Genomic DNA, 27007 nt, shown 5'->3' with positions numbered 1-27007 from the left:
AGGACGACATAGTCTCTTCCATCTTATTTTTATCTTGTTTCTTTTTTAAGAAAAGGGGTCACATACAAGCAAATTTCAACCCAGATTTTCAAACAGGCTCCAGTCAATTCAAGGAAATATTTTTTTGCATCCAATTGCAGACTACAGCACAGCATAGTAGGCATTCTTGTACCTCCTTCACATAAACCACTCCTCACAAACCTTGGCACCTCAGCTCATTTATAAAAATAAAACAAATTTGATGCAAAGGTAGGTAATCAATAATCATACCTGTGTACACAACTGTACCAGCAACTTTGCAGCACTAGGAGTATTTGATGCCAAACACCCTACAGCTGTACTCAGATAGGCCAGGCAAGATATGGGCTTGCTTGTTTTGCTGTGTATTCCTCTGGATCGCTCTGTGGTACTGGATATAGTAGAAGAACTTGTGGAGAGGCCTGCTCTCCCTGCTGCTGCTAGGCACATTAATCGAACCAAAGTTCGGATATCTGTTAAACCCAAAGACTCAAGACCAGCTGCAAGACTACAGCTGGACCCACTGTCAAAAATGGAAAAAAACCCAGCTTTAGTTTGTTGGTTTTCTTCTTTCAAATGTAATAACACATAATAAGAAATCTTAACTGGTATACAATCTAGTTACTCCCAAACAACCTTCGTGAAATAAACACTCCTTGCCTGATTAGTGAAAACTTAATTTCCCTCAAAGGGCTGAAAGAAAGTTTATATTATCCTTAGATTATAGATGGGGAACAGAGAGAGATCCTGGCCCTTTTCTTGCAGCCACTCAATCTTAACTTTAAGAATGTGTACAGTTTCACTGGAAACAAAGGGCATCTAATGCATGAGCAGCAAGGTAATTACCACGCTCCAGTGGACTCAGCACCTCACGTATCAGTGTCCTTATGTTTAAACATGGCAGCAGGGTTGCTTTAACTAAACTTTGTCGAACAAGCTTTAGTTAAAGTCCCCTGCCACCATTTTTAGGTGAGGGGATGCTGATACACAAGAAGTTCCAGGCACTTTAATTAGAGCCAGTCTCAGAGCTGCTCTAATTAATGGCCCCCCCACCTCCCTCAAGCACACACATAAATGCCCAAAACGATGACTCATACTTAAATACAGGGATACAAGGATAAATGTGTGCTAAATCAGGGCTTGTGTGACTTTCTTAAAGTCGCATAAGAAATCTGTGAAAAGACATTTTAGCTCTTACCTTTCATGTCCAAAATATGCACCTTAACCACAATCTCTGACTGTTTTACATTTAGAAATTCTAATGTCTGTCTTGGACATTTGTATCATGAGCAGAAACCATTTCTTACTGTGCATTTTACCACGTTAACATTGCAGCACCTCTGCACTACCAATATATAAAGGGCACAGTAAATTAAATGCAAAGGAAATACATCAGTATCATCAAGAACCTCACAGACCTGACAGATAACAGTGAGAGTGCTCTCATAACCATAGTTCTTGCAAGGAGCACTTGAGCTGCAGCTGTCACTCTTCTTAAAGCCATAACACGGTCGTGTGGATTTACTAGAGCAGCTGCTTGTTCTCCCAGGGTTATCCTGCCAGAAGAACTTTTTTCTATGGAGCCATGACACCCTTTAAATTGATAACAGGAAAGGGAAAAAATAGAATACATTACAATATAGTAAGGCACACAAAGTTATGACATGCATAGCAATACAAAATTTGGCAGACTTCAGTGTGCACTGTGTTGAATGCATTACACAAATTAAGCACTTTGTTCTCATCTTTTGTACACATGGAACTATTACTATAATTTGTAGATAGCAGAAGACAACACTCCTAAAATTCTAACCCAAACTCAGTCCTTTCTAATTTTATGACAAAAGATGGGGAATAATCTGACAACAACCCATACTGAAAAAAAGTAAAAAAATAAACTCTTTCCACTATGGTGGGCTGCAAACTTAAAATCCAAGTGGTATAATCTCATCTATTAGTGTGGTCCTCTCTGCATAGTTCCATTTAAGATCAGGTATGGACATTCATTTTCCAAGAGGAGAATTGTTGTTCTACTTAGTAGAAATAAAAAATGTACAGATGTTGAAGGTATTCTCTCTTGGAGAAAAAATGTCTGCTCCAGGAGAAAAATAACCTGGCAACAACAACCAGGGTTAAATCACTCCTGGGAAAGTTTCTCCCAGGAAACTGGATTATGCACACCTTCCCCCAGCTTAACTCCTTCTCCAGACCAGGAATGGAGCTGGGAGAAAGGTTCCCCTGACTTTCAGGGCAGGAACACTCCCCAACTGTCTGTGGCTGCTGCCCCTTTTCAGCAGCTGCCTCTTGACAGCTTTCCCCTTTCTCAGGCATGGAAGAGGACAGGCTGTCAATTTATGGGCTCCCCTACGGGCACTGGTAGCCCAGGGAGCAGCCTTCTATTGCCCCTTGGCTAGAGATCTTACATACCAGCTCCTGAGCTATTTTTCTACTGGAAGAAATTTCTTCAGGCAGCAATGAATGCATGCAGTTTAAGTCAACAGGCTCTTGAGTTCTTACAAGCGGAGTTCAAAAGAAGGATTGGGGCCATAGAGGGCATGCCCACACCACAGCAGCATATGTCAGATGTATATGCCCTGCCCACCTGCATCTACACACACCCACAACCTAGAAATATACAAAAGATGTCACAGGGTCTTCTTCAGTAACCACTGTCAATATTGGGGACTTGTGTCTTGAGAGTGGCCAGAGAAGCACAGCTGGGCATCTCAACCAGCATATTTTGGGGTTTGGAGCATGCCAGCAGCAGTGGATCAGTGGATTATGTCTGGGAACAGCCCAGGCAGGACATACCAGTGCCAAAATGTAGACATGTCCAATGTAAACAAAAATAAGTTCAACATAAAGGCTTTTGACCTGCATCCACTGGACCATCCCTAAAAAAAAGCTGTGTTTCCTGGCTGTGTTTCTTGCTGTGGGGAAACAAGATAGACCATCCATGTTAGACACCTGCCCAATCATACTGTAACTGTCCACCTAAGCAGAAACTGTATTTCAAATCTAATTTAAAACACTACCTATCTCTTCCTAATTTACCTATTTGCATTAAGGTCTCTTCCATACTGTTGGTGGCTGTGACCATTGCAACTGATGCTCCCAGTGGATCACTATCAGGGAACTGAACAGGCTCAGGTACAATTCGGCGATCATTTAATCCAAGGGGCCCAGCCAGCAACTCAAACTCCTCTTCTCCTGTCAACTTTTCATCTTCATCCACATCCAGCATATCCCAATCTTCTGAGGTTGAAGAAATAAACAAAGTTTAGGTACAAAATCTAAATTGTGCCATCAATTGTACAATAAGGAAATGTCTTTAATTATAAATGTATTTGTTCATATAAATAATTTTCAATGAATTTAAAAGCCATTGCATAAAAGCAAAGAATGTATATGAATTTCAACCTGCATCCTGATTTTACTAATATCAGCCCTCATTTGTAGAGATACAATGCAGTATAAATTTAAGGTTGGGGTCTGTGTTCAGGGAACATGCGACTGGGTGAAGTGACTGCAAGGACACCTTGTTATATTAAGAGAGTGCCTACTCATAGTGAAGGAGATCCAATCAAAAAAGGACTTAAAAAGAGCTCTCCCACAGCAGGCAGAAGGGGCTACACTAAGGAGGAAGAGATGTCCTAGAATATTCCCACCTAACAGAAAGTGGGAATGCCTGTAGATTTAGCTATACTACTGCTGAAAAGGCTCAAAATAAAGGTGGGGTAGGGGAGATCGGGAATGACTAGGAACACCACAGGGAGGTGCGGCGGGGGGTAGGGGGGCAGGGGAACGACATGGATGACGACAAAAATAGCTGTACCACTGCCACCAACAGCTGGCAATGCCCTTTGCTGTTTCTGGCAGGGTGCAGATCTGCCCTGTTGCACCTCTGCTTTTTAGCATCTGCCAATTACTAGACTTGCCTAAAGAAAGGTATGTGACTATAAACTTAAATATAAGAACTTATTTGGACAGCTCCTGCCAGTGGATCTGCCTTCAATCTGTAGTACCTTACAAAACAAATTGCTATTAAAACCAGTAGCCCAATCACCCAAACCACTACTTCATCTACTTATAAGAAAGACTAGAGAGAGATTCTGAAACTGATGTGAAAAAAAATGATCCTGAAAAAATACTAAAATTATTCTTAGTGTATGGCTTGGAGTATACTCTGAACTACAGATGTATTTGTATGCAACTATATTTAAAAACTTAACACATGTAAGCAAAGCTACATAAAAGTGACTTTGTGTTTCAAAGAACTCAGAGCAAAGAAATACCTTCATAGACGCTGTCTTGCTTGCCTATTAAATCGGGAGCCTGGCCTTTGTACCTACACCAAACAGTAACATTTTTTTAAAAGGATATAAATAAAATAGCTAAAAAAATCTTAACCCTCCCCCCCACACACACATACACACTTTGAAACTAGAACTATAAGTAGTTACATGTCCTACAGAAAAATGTTTTATGAAGATAATAATGGAATATTCTAATATTATAAAACCCTAAGTCTGTCTGTCTGTAACACTGTTTTTGTGCTCTGATTGGCTGATGGAAACAGCCAATCAGATTTCTCCAAGTGTGGGGGAGTGCCACCATGATTCCAAAGCTGCACCTAGGACCAGAGTGTGGGGGAGCCGAGGCCAGGAATGCTGGCCTTGGCTCCCCCACCCCACTCCCTGCAAGTGGCAGAACAGCAGCAGCATGGGGCATTAGGTGGCGGCACTCTATCCCAGCCCCCTCCCACCCCCCCCATCATTCTTGATGGGCAATTGGTTAGTATAAAATAAAATGTCTGGTAAGAATGGAAACCTCACTAACTTATGAACTAGAAAAATTCAGTTTTTTATCCTAAACACAAAATCCAATCCTAATATTTCCTAATGAAATAAAAGAAGCTTTTACAATATTTTTTTAAGCTGTTGGCCAGGAGAAAACTGAAATGAATGGTCAGCAAAATACTTAGAAATATTTTTTAAAGTTATTTCCCTTTTCCACAAAAAAATTAATCAAAAATATTTTAAATTGCAGTTATTATAAAGAATTCTCATACAAATTGCAGTGTCAGCTGGTCAGATTTTAAAATGCATAGACTCGAGACATTTTCAATTCTTCCCTTTTAGTCATATATAATGAAATCTCCCACCACAATTTTCTTCCATACCTTTCCGAGGACGATGTCTTAGATTTACTCTTCAAGGCCAAATATTTCTCTCTGCAGCTACCACACAGTAGATAATATGGGTTTCCACTTCCACATTCACCACCAAACCATCCATCCACATAAGAACCATTGCTACGATAACCTTGTCGATTTGCACTACGACCACAGCCAGGGTGATTTCTTTTCATGTGTTGATTAAAGCTGACAACACTGGATTCACACAATTCACAAACCACCACTTCTTCTCTGTCTTCCGACTCGCAAACATGCTGCATGAGATTATGTGTATATGAAATTATGTTATTGGATATGTAATTGAATATATTCATGTTAAAAATAAAAGTTTTCCTATTCTTAAGTGTTGCTACCTAGCTTTGACTTAGAGGCAGGCCAAAGCTAGGTAACTTACTGTGGGGTAAAGAAGTCTTTTCCTTTTTTCATTATAAAACACAACTTCCTCAATAGATATATTTTTATTTATTTAATTTAAACTTATATCCCACTCCATCCAAAAGGCTCAGAGTGGCTGTTAAAAGCTTGCATAATTTATCACCTTTATGAAGCCCAGTATTGGTATCTACCTCTTCTTCTACGTAATGAGCTAAGCTCAAACAGTAGCTGTTCTTCCAATTAATAGTTTATAAGGTAGAGAAAAGACAAAAACAGAAGGATATCACATTTCAAAAGGAAGAGATTTTCCCAATCTGTCCCTTATTACAGTATGAGAAATTCTGAATTCTTTGCATCTAGTCCTCACACATTCTGTTAGAACCCATCCAAGATTGTCTTTATGTTTTATTCAGTTCAACCTTAGAATTTGCCAGACTTTGTATAGAGAAGAAAAAAAAACCCAATAACTTCTCAGACTGGTGAATTCTCGTGTAGCAAGCAACAATGACGACTGCTTGGTCAACACTTTACTATATAAAAAAATGCAAGTATGGCCTACATGTTTTAATTCATTAGTCCACAAAGCTGCAAAATACAATAATTAAATAAATTGGTTATTTGCATGCATCACTCATGCTACATATAGGGAACACTGAAAAATACAATAAATTTGAGTATTGTGAAATGGTAATCATGACTTTATAGAACCTTTGCTTACAAATATTAGCATAATTGAACGTGGTCACATTAACATAGCAGTCCTCATCATTACGCTGCTATGCCAGGACTAACTCTGAGTCAATTAAGATATACAAGTGTAGCAAGAATAAAAATTGGCTTTTGCTAAACTTAAAAAAAGTAGTATTAAAGGAAATTTCCCTCAAAATACAAAGTCTCCCATTCTCTTCATCCAGCTACACTACAAAGCAAAAGCTAGTTGTACCAATGGTTCTTCCTTTATCTAAATAGAAGGATTTTTTTTTTGCCAAACAAGGACACAACTGAATGACCAAAGGGGAACTTTATTCTATAACAATATAGTGTCAGGTTTTTAAAACCAAAAAATGTCCAGCAACTGTTTTATCTTGAATTCAATTGAGCAGTCAAGAACGTGCACTTGCTTTCTTGCTACTAAATGTCACAAAGTAATTTTACTTAAGTATTCTTTCTTTTAGAAAAGAAACTAATGAAGTACTTAGAGATGCATGGAAAGAACCAAAAGAACATGTTCATTATGCACTCCTTTCCTCATTAAAATAAAGCTGCATACACCGAAATGACTTGACATACGATTAGTGTGTAGCAAGGTATTATATCCAAGCAGAAAGTTATAAAAGTAACATGTTATTTTAATTTTTTAAAGTATGATTTTGCAAAAAGCAGTAAGTCAAAGCAGCCCCAGCTGCAGTCACACACACCCAGGTAGGCCAATCCAATACCTCTGGGATCCACATTCCCAGAATATCATTATCACTGGCCAGGTCCTGTCCAAACATTGCTTCCATTGCTTCATCATCAAGGTCAATTTCTAACTCCTCATCCAAGTTGAAGTCATAAAGGGCCCCTGGATCTTGTTGCAAAGATATTCCCTCTCTCCGACTCTGATTTCTGTGGGCCTGTACAGAGCGGTATAATCCCGCTCAAATCAAAGAGAAAACATACTTTACTTGACACGTAATTAAAAAGATAGCACATTATAAAAATTTTGCCCACTAAAAGCTATCTATTCACTTATTGCAAACAAGAAATTAAGTGAAATATATACAGATGTGTATATGAAAGATATAATTTTGAAAGTTCTATATTAGGTACCTTCTTGCATATTTATCAGATGAACAAAGGTACATGAAGCATTTTAGTACACTTACCAGCACGTGCTAGTAACGTCCGGGCAGCTAAGTCAAATTTGTGTCTCCTTGTTACTGCCGATCGACTTCTTGAGGGGGGTCCGCTACCAGAAGCTGCATTTTCTGTATGATCCATATTATCAGGACTAAGAGAATAGTTTGAATGTTGAACACGTAAGTCAAAAACAGTTATTACATATTCATGTACAGTAAAGCAGGGGGGAGAAGGAAGAAGCTAACACACTGGTATTAATATATTTGATTCTCTTTCTTTTTAAATACATACATACATACATACATAAATACATACATAATCTCATCCCACAACTATACACATATTAGAACACCCACTGATAGTGAAGGGGAGTTACATGCATGCATTACCCAAGTAAGGGGACACAGTAAGGCTGACATTTCATTCTTCATCAGTACAACAGAGTGTTCAAGAATGAACCACAGGAAGCCCAACGAAGAAATGCATTGGCACTGTAGAGCTTAATGAGAGCACTATATTTTTAAAAAGTAAAAACTTAATCCAATTTTTTTCTCCTTGTTGCAATGAAAACATTAATATTATATGGTTTGGTTTTCTGGAGGAGGGAGATAGTTACCTTACTTTTTTCTCAAATATAATAATGCAAACATGCCATACAAGAAACTTAGTGATAATGAGGGATCCAGGTTTTCCATTCATGATGGAAAAATGTGGTAGAACACAGATTTTCTCATTTTAAGGAGAAACATACAGGAAATGGTGGGTTTCCCCTTGCAGGCTGGCAGAATTCCAGCCTGCAAGGGGCTGCAGGGAGCTGGAGGAGGCTGGTTAGACAGGCGGCGCTATGAATATGTGCATGTGTACACATGCACATAGCCGCCAGGCAGCCTGGAGAGCAGCTCCCTGAAGGTAAGTCTGGGAGGGATTGAGACCCCCATAGTGAGGGAAGGAGTTGAGCAGGGCTGGAGCTACTGCCCAGCTGGGACGGTGCATGGGGCTTGGGGCCCAGGGCTGGAATGTGCGGCCGAAGGGCCTGAGCAGGGAGTGGGATGGGGCTGAGGGTGGCTTGGTTGGGGGGTGGGGAGAAGCTGGCTCCCCACCACTGCACACACTCCCGGGGGAATGAGGGGCACAATCCCCCAGATTTGTGAGAAGAGCGGGAGCAGGCTGTCAGCTGAGGGCCTGGGGCTCCCCACCCTGCTGCCTTCCCCACAGGGCCTCTGCAGCCCAGTGGGTGGGACCAGGCATAGCAGGGCAGAGCAGGGCAGGGAAGCTAGGTGCTGCCGCTATAAGCTCTGCACCACCATGGTGAGGCGCCCCCTGCCCAGCCAGAAGCAGCGAGGTGCACAACTCCACACTCCCATCTCCACTGCTACAGGGTGGGTAGGGGGCTTCACCATTGCAGTGCAAGTCTTCAAAAGCTGTATTAAGCTTTCCCATCCAGCCCCACTCTGCCTTGCTGCACTGGGTTCCACCTGCTGTACCAGGGAGGCCCTGGGGAGAGAGCAGCAGGGCACGGAGCCCTCAGCCCACAGCGGGCAGCTCACCACCACCTTCTCTCATGGGCTTGGGTTGTGCTGCCAGTCAGGGAGGGGAAGCCAGGTTCTGCATGCACTTCACTCTGGTGCAGCAGCCTCTGCCTCCCACATGCAGCATCCAGGACTTGGGCACTGCTGCAGGGGGCTGCAGACCTGGGTCTCTGGCTCCAAAGCCCTGACAGATGGGGGGCCCCTTCTGGCAGGGCTGGGGAGCAGGGGCTGCGAGTGGAGAATGAACGGCATCAGCAGGGGTGGAGGGGCTGTGGTTGTGGAGTGAGGGGCACCAGCAGGGCCCAGAGGGCTGTGGGTGTGGAGTGAGGGGCAATGGCATAGGCAAGGCACCAGCATATCAGGGCTGCTCAGTGCCACAAAATAGTAAGAGGGGACAGCCAGAGCTGATGAGTGAAGGGGGCACAGGGAGCTCTGATTTCAATGATAAAAAATGTCAAATGCCAAAATTTATAGTTATTTAGAATTTATTTTACTATAGTGATTGAGGCATTAGTAGGCTTCCAAACTGCTTTAAAATTGGAAATATATCAATAAAACGTGTTCAACTGACACCTATGTACATAGTGGCATTTCATTTTAAATCACAGAAAATGTAGATTTGAGGGGGTTTTAATCAGGGAATACACAATTTTTAAACAGAAAAACACAGGATACCTGGTGATAATTTTATTTCTCATGATATGGTATACCAAAAGCCCTTCAAGGTAGCATTTTACCTTTCTGCTTGCAACTACCAACTTGCTGAAAGTGACATTTATGATCCCAGCAGCAAGGTTTGTGTAAGCAGAAAGCTACTTTTTACCTTTCACTAAAGCCTTCTTCCATTTCAGTAGCATCAGCTGAAGGGATATCTCCTGGTGATTGTAAGTAACATTGATCACTAGATTTTCCACTGGTTCCAGAAACTATTGTCCCATGTTGTGAATCTGCAGTGCCTTCTGATTGGGGCTCTTCATCATCCTCGTTTCCAGGATGTTCTATCATCCACATGGCCAAGACTGTGATATTCTGAGCGTCTGCTTCTCCTCTTGCACCTGGAAGCAGTAAATAATTGCCATGTAAGATTTTCATGTCACTATTTGTGAAAAATATACTTCCTCTTTCCATAATTGGTTAAGGAATTTGCAAGTTCAAAGCTTACACAGAGTATTCCATTAAAAATAAGGTTTTGCATTAACCCGTGTTGTGAAATGTAATATATATTATGCAATATAGATCACCTGTGGCTTCCATAGCTTTTGCTATCTGCCTGAGCGAGAAGCCCATTTCTAACAATGGAACTGCAATGGCAGGTGGAGGAGGGGAAGTTGAAAGCCGGCTGCTTGGGTCTGATAAAGCTGTGAAGACAGGAGAGGAAGATAATATATTAACTGATAGTTCATTTATATGCTTCGCCTTTCTTTGGTCTTATGCTAGTTATTTACTCATTCAGTAGCTATCCCTTATTAGTTGAAGATTTATCCTTAATAGCTTTCCTTTTAACATCCTCACTGGTTTACAGCACTGATCAGTTGCTTCCTGTAATAGAAAATGAGTAGAAACATTTGCTGTCCCAGGAGAAACTCTTGTGCGAGTGACCTGGGAGTAATTTTTAACCCTAGTTGTTCCCAGATTCTCTCTCCCCTGGAGCTGCCATTTTTGCTCTAGGAGATAAATCCTGAACATTTGTATGCTCATGATTTCCCTTGGGACAGCAGCATCTCTCTCAAAAGAAAATGAATGTATGCACATAGCCTAAGTCAGAGCAGCTCATTCCTTTCTTTGGCCAATCAAAAATTGCTAAGGATATGTAAACATGTGTTTGACCAACTAAGGTCAATTTGATTTCAGCATTTTGAATTAACTTATTTCTTTTAGAAGTTTACATCTAACATTCCCTCTAAGCTGTGTAGAGTACACGGCATGCACAGCATGAACATACCTGCGCGGCCACGCACACTACACAGCTTAGAGGGAATGCTGGTTCAGACTTCACAGATTCCATTCAAATAGGCTGGACTAGGCTCATCTTAGTTGGAGCTGTTTACACACAGAACACGTAGCCTTCAGGAGATCAAACCAAGATAGCGGGATACCTTTTCAACATATCATCTGAACAGAACAACCATATCTCTCTAAAATTTGATTTCCCACAAGAACTAGGGACCATAACTTTGTTGGAAAGAAATAAGGTTTCCTTCTTACTTGCCAGAAGGGCAAGGATTAATAACTGAAGGCACAAGAGTAGGACGAGCACTTGTTGCTGTGACCTGACCCTGATGTTGGAGGCAAAGCATTTAGGGAATAAAATGAGGCAGACCAGACAGGTTGCTAAGCAACAGTCTGAGCTGCTACAGGAGACAACTCAGAATTGTGGGCTAATGGAGATAATATGAAGGATAGAAGTAAAAGTTGTGGATCTCTATCCTACATCATTTCGGAGTTTAAAATAATGCCTCTCATCAATACTGTGAGCATGAATTATAGAGGAGAGCGAGTGATTCTTTTATGCTAACTTACTAAAAATGTGGTGACTTAAAAATATTATATAGTGAAAACAATTTACTCAGTGATGTCTACATTAACTCTGACAACAGGATGAGTAAGGATTTCCTGTTGCAGTGAACAAAAGCTAACAAAATTTACTTCTAACAGGACATCATTTCTCCCAAAGAGGAAACTAGTTAAAAAAATATTTTTTAACTATTCCAGGGGTTGTCAATTGGGGGTACGCGTACCCCTAAGGGTACTTAGAAAGGCCATAGGGGGTATGCGCACATGGGTAGGCGAGTGGGGATGGAGTGCACCCCAGGGCACAGCGACAGCATCTCCCCCGGCATGCTCCATACTTTTTTTTCTCACCTGGAGGAGGGGTACATGCCAGGCGCCGCTGGACCCACCTCAGCTCACTCTGTGCCCACTCCCAGGAGCAGGGCTGGGGGGCATTGAGGGCAGTAGCGCCCCTTTGCGGGCCACACATACGCTGCCCGGCCAGACAGCTGGAGCGGGGGGCAGGGAGCAAGGGGGGGCTTGCACGTGGTGGCTGCCGCCATCACCACCATCCACTGCCCCATGCTGCTGCTGCACCCACACCACTTTCCTATGGCCCATTGCACGTGCGGCTCCGCAGGCTGCTGATGGGCGGCGAACAAATGGCTGGGCGCAAAGCCCATCAGCAGCCTGCAGAGCCACACATGTGATGGACCATAGAAAAGTGGCATGGGGGGGCAGCGGCGGCGGCATGGGTCAGTGGGTGCTAGTGACGGTGGCAGCCACCACATGTAAGCCTCCTGTGCCGTCCTGGCTGGCCGGCCAGGTCATGTGTGTGTGGCCTGCAGAGGGGCACTGCTGCCCTTGCCCCACCCCCGCTCCTGGGAGCAGTTACAGACACACTCCCCACCCCCCTGGCATTCCCAATCTGCACCCCCCATCCCCTTCCCTCCACAAACACTTACCTGCTGGGGGTGGGTATGTGTGTGTTTGTGTGCATTTGCATCTGCCCGCCCAGTGGCAGGAGGCACATGGTGTCATGTGGCTCTTGGGGCAGCAGTAGCAGGGTGCAGAGTCTAGCCTGCAACAGCAACTGCCTCTACCCCACGCATAGATCTGTGAGGCATGTGCTCCCGGACCTCTGCCAGGGTGCAGGCAGCGACAGGAGCTGCTGCCGCCGCCGCCCCCCACCCCCCCGATGAACCACTCTCATTGCTCTGTCCTGCACTCCATCTCGGCTGTGCAGCACCTGCCCCAGCTCCAACCCCATTTCTTCCCTCCATCCCTCACCACGGGGGCCTTGAACATTCCGCCTCCTCACTTAAAAACAAGAAAAAAATATAAAGGGGTACATGAGCTGAAACTTTGAGGCAGAAGCGGTACACTTGTTAAAGAAGGTTGAAAACACCTGAACTACTGTTTTTTAATATATATTTCTCCAAACAGAAGCTTATTTTTCTAACTCACTGACAAGACTCATTGGAGTGGCAAAGTTTCTAGAAGGCTAATTGGGCTATCATAAAATAAACCAATACTTTTTTTGATCTACCGCAAGCTAAAACATATAATTTATAACTTATAGGCTTGGTAGAATCCAATTCTTATTTTTTAGTAATTTTGACAGCAAACGTGTGTGTTTATTTTTAAGTATTTAAGTTTTTATCTATTTACTTTTTTCAGGATTGAGCAAAATTAAGAGTGCGGGGGTGTGTACATTCACACACACATAAACATAGACATGCATGCTTCCTATTCCAGCCCAGCACAAAGCAGACATGGGGAAGTTGCTGGGCTGTCTGGCCACTTCCTGCCCCCCATGCACAGCCACTGAGCTCAGCACCTGCTTTCCTTTATACCAAAGCGGTTGCTTCATCCGATCCCTCTCCCAGAAAAGACACCTACTGCTGCAATGGAAGCAAGCGGCTCATGCTGCCTTCCAGCTGTTGCCCAAGTTTGCAAAGGACGGCCTGGCTGGCTGGCACCCTGTGAACATCCAGCTGGGGAGGCAGGGGCAGGGACGGACACACACAGGCACATAGTGCCCAGCCCACCCCCCTGCCTCCAGCCACCACTCAGCAGGAGCCCACTGGGGCAGTGCAGCAGCAGCCTATTCTCACATCCCATTTATATAAATTCCAGTTAATAACAATGGAAATATTTGCTGGTCTGCGAGTGAGGTGAAATAGCCATTTACTGACATTTACCAATGAAAATCAAATCATGCCAAACCTATTTATAATCTATGCAAGGAACTCTAGGAACAGAGACCAAACAGAAATAACATTCTAAAAGTATTCATCATAGCCAGTAATACTGCTTGCTTGTTCTTTTTCATGACCATCTGTATACACATTCAGCAGCTTTTAAGAACAGATTAGTTAATGATGCCTTAAAAGCTTGTGCAGAACTTATATGAATGATACAACTTTTATCAATTCCTACTACACTATTTTTGCCTACAAGTATACCTGTACGATTGGTAGGTCTGGCAGTCTGGGAATCAGGAGAGGTCAGACTTTGCCTTCTTCCCACTTCATCAGAAGGAGATGTGGGTAAGGAGGATATTGGAGGAGTCTGGGCACGTCGTGTTGGAAGTACTGTTGTAGTTGGGTAACTGGAGAACATTTGCCTTCAAAAAAGAAAAAAATATATTTATACTTCAGTACAGATTCTTACTGCAGAAGTTTCACACTATGCCTCCTTTATCTAGTAGTAAAGCAATCAGGCCAAGCCAAAAATAGATTGAACAAATTCTTGGAGGAAGCGGGTATCAGTAGCTACTGAGTATGGGAGTTAGGATACAGCCTCTGAATTGAACTTCCTAGACCTTAAATGCTGGAGGCTACAAGTAGGAACAGTGGAAAAAACCCTGCTCATACCAGTTCAATCTCCCTTGCAGCATCCACTCTTTACCACCTAGCTTGGACGCTGTGAGGTGGTAGAGATCTGCAGGTCTGCAGCACAGGTTGCATTGTAAGCTGATAACTTTAGGTGCTGCAGGCCACAATCTCCACCATAAGAGATTAACTTTAACACTGTCAGATGATATGTGAATAAATAACAACTAAAATTAAAGAAGTATTCTCTTAAACAAGACCTGCTCAAGCTTGGGAATCAATGGTTCATTAAAATAGAAATTGTGGCAATATGATGTTTAAAGAAATCAAACAAAACCCAGGAAATGCAGAATAATACAAGGAAGATATTTTTGTACCCTCCTGTTCTGGAACATTCAAATTCTAAGTGTGCAAATATCCCTTAACATCTTTCCTACTACTAGAAATCCAGTGGATTTTGAGACACAGAAAGAGACTAAGGGAATGGACATACATTTTAGCAACTTGTAGAAGGGTGAGGGGGCTGCTACTTGGAAGCAGGTAGCAACTGTTTTGATTTAGCTGCTGCATGATCCTACAGTAGTATGAATTTGCTAAATCACCCTAAATTTAATCCTGAATTAAGCAGAGTTAAAGCTGGAGCAGTTTTGCTATACTTGTATTACAGAAGTTGAAGACAGAGAAGTTGCATTTTAACTACTTATATCCATTCGATAACAAAGCAACTGTTAAGTCTGTCTATAACATACAGCATATTTCTCTAGAAATAATCCATGATAAAAAAATGAAAGCATGAGAAATGACAGGAGCCCCTCAAAAGAGGATGATGACATTAAATAATAGTATACAAAAGGATAGAGCTGGCCCAGTATGATGGACAGAGATCCTAGTTTTCTTTGTTTAAAAAAAAAAATCACAAATTCTCTGATAAAAAATTGCAAATTCTCTAATTAAAACCCCCCAAATCCATGTCTTTCTATGATTAAAATGAAACATCACTATACATACAGGTATTACTGGAAAACAATACCTATACATTTTGGTGTTTGATTTTGGGTTTTTTATCATGGAAAATCAGAGCTCCCCCTGCCCCTTCCCTCACCAGGACATGAATCCAGCTGTGGCAGTCTGTCGTTTTCACCCCCCACTGCTTTGTGGTACTAAGCAGCCCTAATATGCTGGTGCCCTGCCCATGCCATTGACCTTCAACTGCCCACCCACAGACCCCCAACCCTATCAGTACCCTTCACTCCCCAACCCACAACACCCCCATCCCTGCTGTTGCCCCGCACTCGTGACCTACAGCTCCCTGCCCAACCCACCCAGCCCTACTGGAGGGGGCTCCCAGCTGCCAAGGCTAAACATGGCCAGGGACTTGGGTCCACAGCTGCCTGCCCCCACCAACAGTGCCCAAGTCCCAGCTGCTGCCTGTGGGAGGTGGTGGCTGCTGTGGCCAGAGTGGGGCACAGCTTCCCTTCCCCAGGTGGCATGGCTGGAGTGGAGCTTGGGAGGGGGTGGGGGAAGGAGGCAGTTGCAGGCTGGCAGCTCCCTGCCCTGCTATGCTTTCCCTAGGGGCCTCTGTGGCCCAGTGGGTGAGACCTGGCACAGGAGGGCACAGTGTGGTGGGGAGGCTTGGTGCCATGGTCAGGAGCCCTGCAAAGCTATGGCTAGGTGACCCTTGCCTGCCAGGCAGCAGCGGGGGGCACAACTCCATGCTACCACCCCTGATGCTGCTGGGTGGGCAGGGGATGCCTCCCCATGGTGGCCTGGAGCTCCCGGTGGCAGCGCTGAGACTCCCCTGCCCTGCTATGCCAGGTCCCACCCCCTAGCTGTGGAGGTCCCCGGAGGGAGGGGAGCAGGGTGGGGACTCCCAAGCCCATAGCTGCCAGCCCACATCTGCCTGATGCACAAATCTGGGGAGCATTCTTCATCCTGTTTTGTGGCACTTCCCATTCTTCTTCCTCTGGGAGTGCACGTAATGGCAGGAAGCCAGCCACCCTGTCAACCCCCCCGACAAGCCTTGTGCGGCTCCGTCCCACTCCACAGCCGGGCCCTGGGCCGCCCATTCCCACCCTGTCACTGGACCCCAAACCCCACACACCACCCCAGCTGGGCAGTACCCCCAATCCTGCCTCCCTCCCTATAGGGGTCCAATTCCCCTCCCCCCACAATTTATCTGCAGGTAGCTGCTCTCCAGGCTGTCACATGCATGTATTCACACGCCCTTGTGTGCATGCCTGATCACCCTCCTCTTGCTCCCCCCCAGCCCCTTGCAGGCTAGAATTCTGTCAGCCTGCAAGGGGAAACCCACCATTTCCCCCCTTTTTTTCCTTAAAAAGAGAAAATCCACATTTTTCTCTTCAAAATGAGACAATCTGTGTTTTGCTCTGTTTTTCTGTGGTGGATGGAAAACCCAGATCCCTGATGAGTGTTATAAAATGCGTTTAAAAAAAACCCCTCTACCTTAGAAGGCTAAGAGGCATAACACCAGGTGATTCTGAAGCTGGCACTGTTTCAGTATCCGTTACTGGGGTTGTAGCAGTAGTAGTATCCTCCAAAGAGCTGCTCATGAAAGAAGTAGTACTAGAAGCAGAAGGGCTGGTAGTGACTGGTGTTTGGGCCTGCTGAGCTTGATCACTTTCTTCTGCTTGCTGATCTACTTCTATAACACAAAGAGAATGTTACAGCAACATTAACATAACCATACAGAACAAATGTATGGTTCTAACTAGCCTTAAATTGAGCAATAAATTACTGTTCTTTAAAATTCTCCCTGAAAAAAAGAGAAATAATGGTGTGCTTTAACATACAAGTAGATGCACGAACACTAATAAATATTTTCTACCCAATATCCTGCTGATATATGTAAATGTATTGCTTGGTGAGCTTATTTTCACATTTATGAAAAGCAGGTGAGAAACAAGACTTTTCTAGAGCTGAAGGGACTTCTCCCTCTTTGTATGGTTTGATCTCATTGTACTTATGATCGGTTACAGCATCTTAGTTTTAACTTTCCCTTTTGTCCAAGAGAAAGGTTTAAGAGGTTACAACTGGTATTTCTGATATTGTTTTCCATAGTTACAGAAATTACTATGATAAAACAAAGTGAACATCTCTCAGCCAAAGAATATACAATATCAAAGGAAGCTGACATTTGAACAATTGAGTTTTTGCAATTTTCCTGTATTTTTTAAAGCCAAAAACCACTACAAACCCATAAACAGGTTCAAAATCTGTCACTTAACTGGCCAAGGTTGAGATAGTATCATAAACAACTTCCTTGAAGTTGGAATAGTATTATTTTATGTGTATACAGAGACTACGAGAGACAACATTTATGATCTCTTTATCCCTTCATTGTTAGTATCAGAACAGATAATTCCAAATAAACCCTGACTACTAAGGTTCCCCACCAAACTGGATAACAGTTTAACACTCATGTTCAATAATCCCATTCAATGATGATAAAATTAGGTAGACCTGTGTCACAATCAAATCCCACTGACAAATATAGAAAAGAATTGCCCTTCTGTCCCTCACCTGTTTATAAAGGCAACATATAAATTCATTCTCTCTCATAGACTATGATGTGTATTTAAATTACTATGATGTGTATTTAAAGAAAATGAACTGTTACAAGTTCTTTCCACCTTTAGTAATCTAAGCAAATAAGGGGAAATCTATGTGCACAAACTTCATATAGCAATTATGATTTGTCTACTTTGGTGACTGAGATTACCACAAGTTTCAAGCACTATAGACCTATAAGCCTATTTATTATTTTTAAGAGAATTCCAAATTAATTCAATTTAATTTAAACAATATATTGCCATAAGTGAAAATGTACCTTGTTTAATTCTGGCACCAAACTGGTCCTCCAGCAGGCCATGAACCACTAACTTGTAGATCATGGCTTGGGCTCGCTCCAGATCTGCCAGTCCTAGAGCTCTTTTTATTGGTGAGCGCATGACTGCCCGTTTCACCATGTGTCGCATCAGGAATTGCAAGGCAGCACGCATTTCAACATCTTCATGAACAACTGGAGAGCTAGCACAATCAGAATTGTGACCATTTTCTGCTAGGACTTTTGGTATCAGCAGTAACTCAGCATATTTACTACAACTAAGAAGGACACTAAGTGATTTCATAGCACCAAGATAAAGATAGGATAATTGTACTGCTCTGATTTCTGACTGTACTACATCATGGTTTCTTGGAGTATGTTCATGGTTCTTTCTTTTTCCTTCTGTGGGTTGATGCTGAGACTCCATACCTAGTGTTGTTGGTTCTAAAGAAAAGGAAGCTATTTCATTTTCTGATTTGGAACTTGTGGTGCTGTGTCCTTTGACATCATCAGCACTTAGTACTGATCGCATATCTGATCCAGTGTCATATTCTGTTTTCTGGTCAGTCTCTCCTTTATCTTCAGATTCATGTCTGTGTTTTTTCTCATGTCTCTTGGTACTTTGTTTTCCCATATCTTCATGAATACCAGTCAGATAGGTAAGGTCCAACAACACAGTAGCTGTCAGTCCACGAAATCTTGCAACATCAAAAGGTAGTGGTTCACAGGGCTCCAGATTATACAATGGAGTATCACTAGGCGACCAAAAAGTTGGGAAGCTTTAATAAAGATCAGAATGACACAGGAAAAAGCAAGTGAGGGATAGACAGGAGGAAAGTACAGGAAATAATGTAGGCAAAATAAGATGTAAAATATGCTTAATAAAATAACTTAAATGAACCAATTCTAAAAATTAAATGTGAACAAGGGGAAAATGAGGTAATGATCAGAAAATGGGGAAATATGAAACTCAATGCAAAGACAAGACACACATTTTTTCCACAATGAATGTTAAAATCCCAAAACATGTTGTAACCTACCATTTGAGTAATGACAGAAGCTTATGTTGTATTATTTTAAAATGATTAAAATTTGTTAAGAAATGTATAATAAATTATTTTAAAGGATCACTTAAACTTCTGATACTTGGATTAGGCCGAATTTTATATTCAAATAACAACTTAATTTGTGAAGCTTACAACCGTAAAGATTTTGCAGTGACTAATTCTGAACTTTTAAAATGTTAATTTCAGGCTGCTTATGTATCAGTTTTACTCTTCTGTCTGTCACCAAGATGTTCCAAATTGATAGCCAGACAGTAACACTGAAGCCCAAACAGTAAGCAATGGAAAATACAATAGAAGCATACCATTATAGATAAAAGCTCCTTTTACTTGGTGATACAGCCTTTATAGTTTTAAAGACTGCTACATATAGATCATTGCATTCATCATAAACAGGACAAACAGAAAAATGTAGTCTTGGATTTGCCATACAACTAGCAGATTTATGAATTTAGACTCCCTCACAGATTTTTGCTATCTTCAGTGTTTTCTTCAGAATTACAAAAAGTACAAAGCCCATTCACTCACAAATAAAAGCGAGCTTCAAATGTTAATTACTTTAATAATTAAATGAATACTTTAAACATAACTGATAAAGTAGTGTTAGTTTGTATATAGATAAGGAACTAGTCTATAAACAAACACTACACTCACTACGGAAATTGATTTCAAAATTAATGAAAATTCCTTGTGTGGGCATACAAATGTCAACAACTAAATGTAATTTGATAACTACACTAAAAATTAGATGAGTGCAATTTATGAGTATAGACAAAACGTAGTCTACTCAGAGATTAAAGAAATATTTTTAAAAGGCACAAATACCTCCATTCATATTTAAATTTAATTATGCCCATCATCAAAAAAAAATCTACAGGCGCTGAATTTTTTCCCCCGAAGACTGAGACTTAAGCTATCTTCGCAAACATCTCTAGAAGACAGTGACATTTATTTTCTGCAGGAAGGAACACACAGCCAATTCCCATAATCTGTAAAATCGGGGCAGAGAGACCAAGAGACTTCATGAAGTTCTCCTCATAATTTCCATGCAAGACAAATATTTGAGGGTCTGCTAAGGCAGAAGGTATAACCTCTTTGAAGATGCCCAAGTATTTCTGCAAAGGAAATTCATAATTCTATGGAAGTGTAAATACAACGTTGTTCCTCTAGCTCACTCATACAGAATATAGCAATTGCTTGAACAAACAGACTTTGCAATATCTATTTTTTAATGTTACAGTTATTTGTAATTAATATTTCACATTTCAGATGGAAACTTATGACATTTTCTAAACACTAAAATAAGCAATTTCTGGAAAGCATAATTTAACTCACTGTACCTGATAGTAATTTCTGCTTCATCCCACTGAACCTTGGCAGAAGTACTACCCTCTTTGACCACTCCGAGTAACGTAGCATGACGCCCAGTTTGCTTGTGTACACATCGACCTCCAACTCGAAGACCAGCATCAACTCCACCAATTACGGCCAGCACAGGCCATACTTCCACACACAGAGTCTTCAGCTGAAGTTCGGACAGGTCAGCAAGACCGTGCCTACTATGCTTACTTTTCTCTTCTTCTTTAGTCTCTTTCTCTTCTCTCATCTCACTCTCCTCTCGGCTTTGAACTGAACGACTTTTCTTTAGTTTTTGACCTGCTTCTTTAAGGCACATTTTGATTTTGTGCAGCCGCTCCATCATTTTTTTATTGATGCAGTGAGTCCAACGGTCTGCTCGATGAAGGATACGGATAAGTTGGATAGTGGCTTCTGCCAGCACTGCAGCAACAGGACTACAGATAGGGTCACCAGGTAGCAAATCTCTGGGTGTGCCACGCATCTGCATTTCACAGATTTTCACCTAAGTGTTCAAAAAATTTCACAAAGTTACACTTTCAACACATCATTGCAAAACTTAGTCTGAAGTCTTTCCTGGTGAACTGAAAAAGTTTATAGCTTTATTTTCCTTTTGCATAAGCTCCCTATAAAATTCATCACTGTTTTATTGGTTTCATACAGAAAATAAACTTATAAACTCCAGTAAAATTATTAGACACAGAAATTAAAATAATTTAGGCTGCCAAACAGTAACCTGAAATATTTGTAATCCTGAAATTTGCTTCAATTCCATTGATAGATTTTTGAGTTCAAAATTTAGTCTTCAAAGGCTTTCTTATTTATGGGACACAGTATATGTGCAGTTCATATTTATATTTGACTGCAAAACAAAGCAATGTAACAGATGTCTAATACTGTATTAGTGCCCCAAAGTAGGGATTGGATTTCTTGTCACAGATGAGCTAAAAAAAAAATTCTACATTCTCATTTAATAGAACAGGAAGTAAAGATTACATTTGTGACGTGTTGTTATAGCATTATAAAATTTAAATTACCTTTTCCCCTGGATTACTGCTATAGAACATTACGCAAGGGTATAGCTCTGCTGCATCCACATCTTCAAAAGCCAGTTTTGGCTCCTAATCAAAACCAAAGCAAGGAAAAGAAACTTGTAAAAACAAGTGACCAGACTTTTTTAAAATGAGGTAAAATATTTTGCCTCTTTTTATAATCTTTTTCAAATAATAAATTTGAACTTTTCTTGTAGTTTTATAAATCATGCTAGAATTATTAAAACGGTAAAGTTAAGGTTATTACAGAATAATATTAAAACAAAATGGGAACACAGAATACTGTTCAGTACCTCTGCATTTTTACCAAAGGAAATTGTTCTCGCTTCCATATCTAATACACAGGTGATATAATCTCCTTGGGTAAAGCTGGAAAGAGTCAGAGTCTGTTCCCCATTGTGATACAGGTTACCACTGTAGGCTCTATAAAGCCACATATCTGAGGTAGTTCGATGGTTAAAGTCATGTACTGGCCAGCGAGACACTCCCACACAGGTGCCTTCATTGCCACGATTTTCCTTCACAATAAAGAACTAGAAGACAAAGAAAAATTATTAACATGATATATTTAAATATGACAGTACATTGTTGAGTTTCACATATAAGCAGAGCAGTAAAAATTATCCCAAAGCAACAAAGAGACTATATCTTAAGGTTATGCATTTCATTTTTAAGTAAGATGCATATTTTTTTTAGGTGTAGGCTTTTGAAATCCTCATATATTGATACCTTTAATATAGTGGGAACAGAACTTTTTCTTACCTCTAAATTATATGTTTTCTCATGTAAAAGTTTAGTCTCTGAAAAGCAACTGACTCTGATCTACCAGCAACCAACAAAACTGCTTATTGCATGCAAAACTGAATTGTGCACTCAATACAAATGGTTAGGGGGACACTGATAGAGTTTTATGGGGCTGATACTGGCAGCCTATATTTAAGGAGGCATATTGGCCAATACAGTTCCATTTCCGACAGCTGCCTCCAGATGTTAAGTCCAGTGTGGTGGAAGAAGAGGGGAGAGGGGAAAGGGGGAACAGATCAATGCCCCCCCCCCCTCCCCCGTGGTGAGGGAGGGGGCAGGGGCAGGCGCTGCCCAGGTAGGGCAGGAGGGCCGAACCCACAGCTCATGGAGGAGGGAGGGGTAGTGACTCCCACCGCTGCTTGCACCCTAGGAGAGCATGGAGGGGCATGGGCCCCCCAGATCTGTGTGGGGTGAGGCAGGGCACGCTGTAGCTGGGGCTGCTCAGGGTTCTTCTCAGTGGGGTTGGGCTCGGAGCAGGTGCCAGCAGCACTGGGAGGATGCTGCAGTGAAATCTGGGGTGAATGCAGCATCCTCCCAGCACCACCGGTGCCTGTTCTGAGCCCAAGCCCCACTGAGAAGAGCCCTGCGCAGCCCTGACTGCAGCCCTCCCCCCCCACCCCACCCACATGCTCCCCCTCCTAGGTGCAAGCAGCAGTGGGAGTCACCTCCCCCCCCGCCAGCAGCACCTGCCCCTGGCCCCCTCCCTCACCGTGGGGGGGTGTTGATCTGCTCCCCCCACACCCCTTCCCTCCCACGGGACTTACCAGCTGGAGGAAGCTCTCCACGCTGCCAGCTGTGCTCCTCGCTGCCTGAATGCTGTGCTGTGGCTGCGCTGATATCAAATACAGCCTGTTTTCTTTATATCGGTACTGATCTGATATCGGACTGATGCATCAGTGCACGTTTATAAATAGTATATGCACTTATTTACAAAGTTGTAGACAAGATGGTTGAAATGATACTGGCCAGAGAAATAAATGCTTCAGTCATGCAAAAAAGTGGAGTACACTAACAAATAATGGCCTCAGAGCCTGCAATACATGACTAATGAAAAGCATGGTGTAGAGGTAGAGAGACTTGGTCAAACCAGGCTGTACTACATAGCCACAAAAGAACCATTTAGACTGTCTCACATGCTCTCAACACTTTCCCTACAGGTGCCCATCAAGCAAACAAGGAAGTAGCAGCTCAAGGAGATCAATTCCTTATTACACATCTCCAAACTGAGTTTCCCCACAAAGTGCAAATCTAAAGCATTATACCTCATTTCCCTCACATTTGGATTTTTCTGAAACTAGATTCAGCTTTGCAAAAGAGCCATGAAGATTTGTTAGGTCCAATGCAAAATGTACTCAGCACTTTTACCATGATGATCAGTGACAAAGTAAAATTTAATATTAATGCACCTATCCAAAAATCACAAAACTCTGAGGGAGAAGCAGATTTTTGCAAAATTGGTTTAAATTAATTTTATACTGGCCATAGCTTTAAGAGAAAATCATAATTTATAACAGAAGGGCAAAACCAGATAGAACACAGTAACAGAAGATCAAAAGAGGAGGCTGGGACACACAGCTTCTCAGGAGAGGCTAAAGGAACTGGGCTTATATAGTCTCAAAAAGAGAAGACTGAGAGGGGATTTAATAGCAGACTTCAACTACCTGAGGAGTGGAGTGAGACTTCAGCAAAAATGATGGAGTGAGACTTCTCAGTGGTGGCAGGTAACAGAACAAACAGCAATGGTCTCAGGCTTCAGCAAGGGAAGTTCAGGTTAGATGAGGAAAAAACTCTCACTAGGAGGGTAGTAAAGCACTAGAACAGGTTACCCAGAGAGGTGGTGGAATCTTCAACCTTAGAGATTTTTAAGGCCCAGCTAGACAAAGCCTTGGCTGGGATGATCTAGATAGGGACGGTCCAGCTCTCAGCAGGAGGTAGTACTAGGTGACCTCCTGAGGTGCCTTCCACTTCTAATTTTCTATGATTCTATGAAAACACAAAGGCTCCACTGTCTCCAGATCTCACAGCAACTCTAAACCTGCTTCAGTGGTACTAGAGGCACTTAAAAAAAGTAGTTGTGAACAGTACACTTTACAGTGAGAAGGGCCTTATATTAGTAGATTATGTTTCTCCTATAGGGCGGTACATTTGCTTGACTACTTAAGAAGCCATACTGGGAAGAAGGGGAGGGGAAGGAAGGAAGAGATGAAGACAGAATTAAAAAAAATATGCAATTATACAACATACCTTCCACTGGTAACATCCAGAAGTGACTCCTGTGGATGCTAAGCCATATCCTTTACCTCCACTGCCGTGAGTTAAAATTTGACCATTCTCCACTATGCAACACTGAGCTTTCTCAGGGTCAAAGGAAACTTCCTGTATAGGAAGATTCTCATCCTCTTCCTCAGATTCTCCTTGCTTCTATCAGAAGTGGAACAAAATAAATACTTTATAATAACAACTCAATTCTATCTAATGAAAATAGAAGAGAAAGACATTTACCTGCAGCTTCATTTCTTGTTCTCTCTCCTTTATTTGAATTGCATGTTTAGCCTGAGCTATAGGTGTCTCCCACATACAATCAGACAGAAGTGAAAACAATCGTTCAACAACCTGTTGCATTAGAACAAAAGTGAAATAATTTGAATCCCAAAAATAGGTGATGGAAAATAATATTCATTAAAATGATTCTGTTCAATTTACAGCAAACATGAGCATCTTTTGTGAGCACCATGAAGTCAAAATTCTGAAAAGCCACAGAGCAACTTAAGATTCTGTGTAGAAAACCAAATTTAAAAAATAAATTAAAAATATATATAAACCTGAGCCATCTGATCATCTTCAACCCCAGATTCACAAGCAGGCAACACAGCTTCTAGCACATGGAGTGCAAGGAGTCTGGTCCTCAAATTTCCCACGAGGGGTACTCCTAAAAAAAAAGAATGCAACAACAACCCTAAAACATGCTGAATAGAATGATATTGATAGCCACACAGTAAAATTGACTAAATCAGTTTAGATATCCAGTGAATACTTATATAGTTCAATGCTATCTGTCATTGTAAACAACACATATAGACACATATACACATGGAACCCTTCCACTTTTGTACCTGAACAACACTTTTGAGAAGCAATGTTGAGGAGAACCTCTGTCCACTTTGGAGAAGCCATTTTTGACTGAATGGCTTTTGAAGAAACAACACGTCGAAGAAAAACTAAGAAGTCCCCCAAATGCAATTCTGCCGCATGTTGTTTTCGGAGCGCCGCTGGAAATTTAAACAGAATTACTACTAAAAATTCATAACAGAAATGAACAATAAGCTTGCAGCAGCCAGACAGAACAATGTATTCTATAGCTATGTACAGATATTTTGTTTTTCCTGGGAGAGTTGCTGCTCTGTATATATTCTCTTTTGACAGAAGCCAGAGCATAGTCTTCCAGCATTCCAAGGTGTTTTGTTCCTGCTTCCCCCTCACCCAACACAGACAGTGTGTCACTTGCTGGATGCTACTACTTCAGCTGAGTAGGGAGCAGAACACCCCCCCTTCACAATCCTCACATTGTGCAGCAGGGAAACACAGGATGACTCTGGGTCAGCTAATCAGGGCTGCTCTGTATACAGCTGCCATCTATCTCTAGATAGACTAAGGGAGTCTGCAGAGCAGGCCAAGATATGTGCAAAAGGGTTCCCAGGTTGAACAACATTACCACTACAAGCTCTCTGCTCTTCAAGGGCACAACACTCAAATGTCTGTTCAGGCATCTCCAGGTAATTCTTTCTAACAGGAGAACAAACCTGTGAAAATTCTCCCAGATCATTTGAATGTGTATATGCAATAGACGTGCACTGATATAGCAGTGCCATATCAGATCAGCACCGATAAAAGGAAAATTAACATTATTGGTTATCAGCTTTTTTTGGCCAGTATAGCCAATAACATACTGATAAATATAATATGCCTTCTGCCCAGGGCCCCCAGATGCTGCACGCATCCTCATAGCCGCACTCATGCACACAGCCAGAAATGCAGCTGGGCAGCATGGAGAGCAGCACCCTGCAGGTAACTCTGGGGAGGGCAAGGAGCCTGGCAGGGGGAGGCGGGGCAGATGAAGCCCCCCCCATGATGAGGGAGGAAGTGGGACAGGGGTTAAGGCTGGGGCACAGCGGTGAATGGGAGCCTGGGGCCCAGGGGGAAACAGGACAGAGCTGCAGGCAGCTCATCCAGGGAATCAGTGTCCTGGTGCTTAAAAGTGGTGGCATCAAGTGAGCTTTAGTTCAAGTGCCCCCGCCACCATTTTTAAGTGCCCCAATCCTTTTTACCAGAGACAAGCTGAGAGGGGTGAGGGCGAAAGCGGGCTGTCCGTTGTGGGTTTGGGGCTTTTTGCCCTGCTGCCTTTGCCCCAGGAGCTGTATGCTGGCCATGCCATGTCCCCTGCCTGTCCAGCGGCAGTGGTGGTGGCAAGCTGTGCCGCCCACTGCTGGACAGGCAGGGGACGTAGCGCAGCCAGCGCGTGGCTCCCAAGGCAAAGGCAGCAGAGCAAAGAGCCCCAAGCCCACAGCGGGCAGCCCACCTCCACCCTCACCCTGCTCAGCC

At 42.4% G+C, this 27007-nt stretch overlaps 1 protein-coding gene across 1 annotated transcript in view; it reads right to left on the bottom strand.

Moving 5' to 3' along the window:
• HERC1 (HECT and RLD domain containing E3 ubiquitin protein ligase family member 1) overlaps positions 1 to 27007 on the bottom strand; it is a 177442-nt gene that overhangs the window by 43343 nt on the left and 107092 nt on the right. Inside the window, 19 exon segments of the mRNA XM_059714771.1 lie at positions 271 to 541; positions 1437 to 1611; positions 3073 to 3273; positions 4314 to 4366; positions 5201 to 5469; positions 7009 to 7229; positions 7459 to 7583; positions 9785 to 10016; positions 10203 to 10319; positions 13920 to 14080; positions 16752 to 16950; positions 18136 to 18911; positions 20537 to 21057; positions 21590 to 21673; positions 21898 to 22137; positions 24653 to 24829; positions 24911 to 25021; positions 25231 to 25337; positions 25522 to 25677. Coding sequence (XP_059570754.1) covers positions 271 to 541; positions 1437 to 1611; positions 3073 to 3273; positions 4314 to 4366; positions 5201 to 5469; positions 7009 to 7229; positions 7459 to 7583; positions 9785 to 10016; positions 10203 to 10319; positions 13920 to 14080; positions 16752 to 16950; positions 18136 to 18911; positions 20537 to 21057; positions 21590 to 21673; positions 21898 to 22137; positions 24653 to 24829; positions 24911 to 25021; positions 25231 to 25337; positions 25522 to 25677 — 4196 coding nt within the window.

Source organism: Alligator mississippiensis, chromosome 11 (assembly GCF_030867095.1).
Source record: "Alligator mississippiensis isolate rAllMis1 chromosome 11, rAllMis1, whole genome shotgun sequence".
In the NCBI taxonomy this organism is placed as follows: domain Eukaryota; kingdom Metazoa; phylum Chordata; order Crocodylia; family Alligatoridae; genus Alligator; species Alligator mississippiensis.
This window is presented reverse-complemented; position numbering and strand designations above follow the sequence as displayed.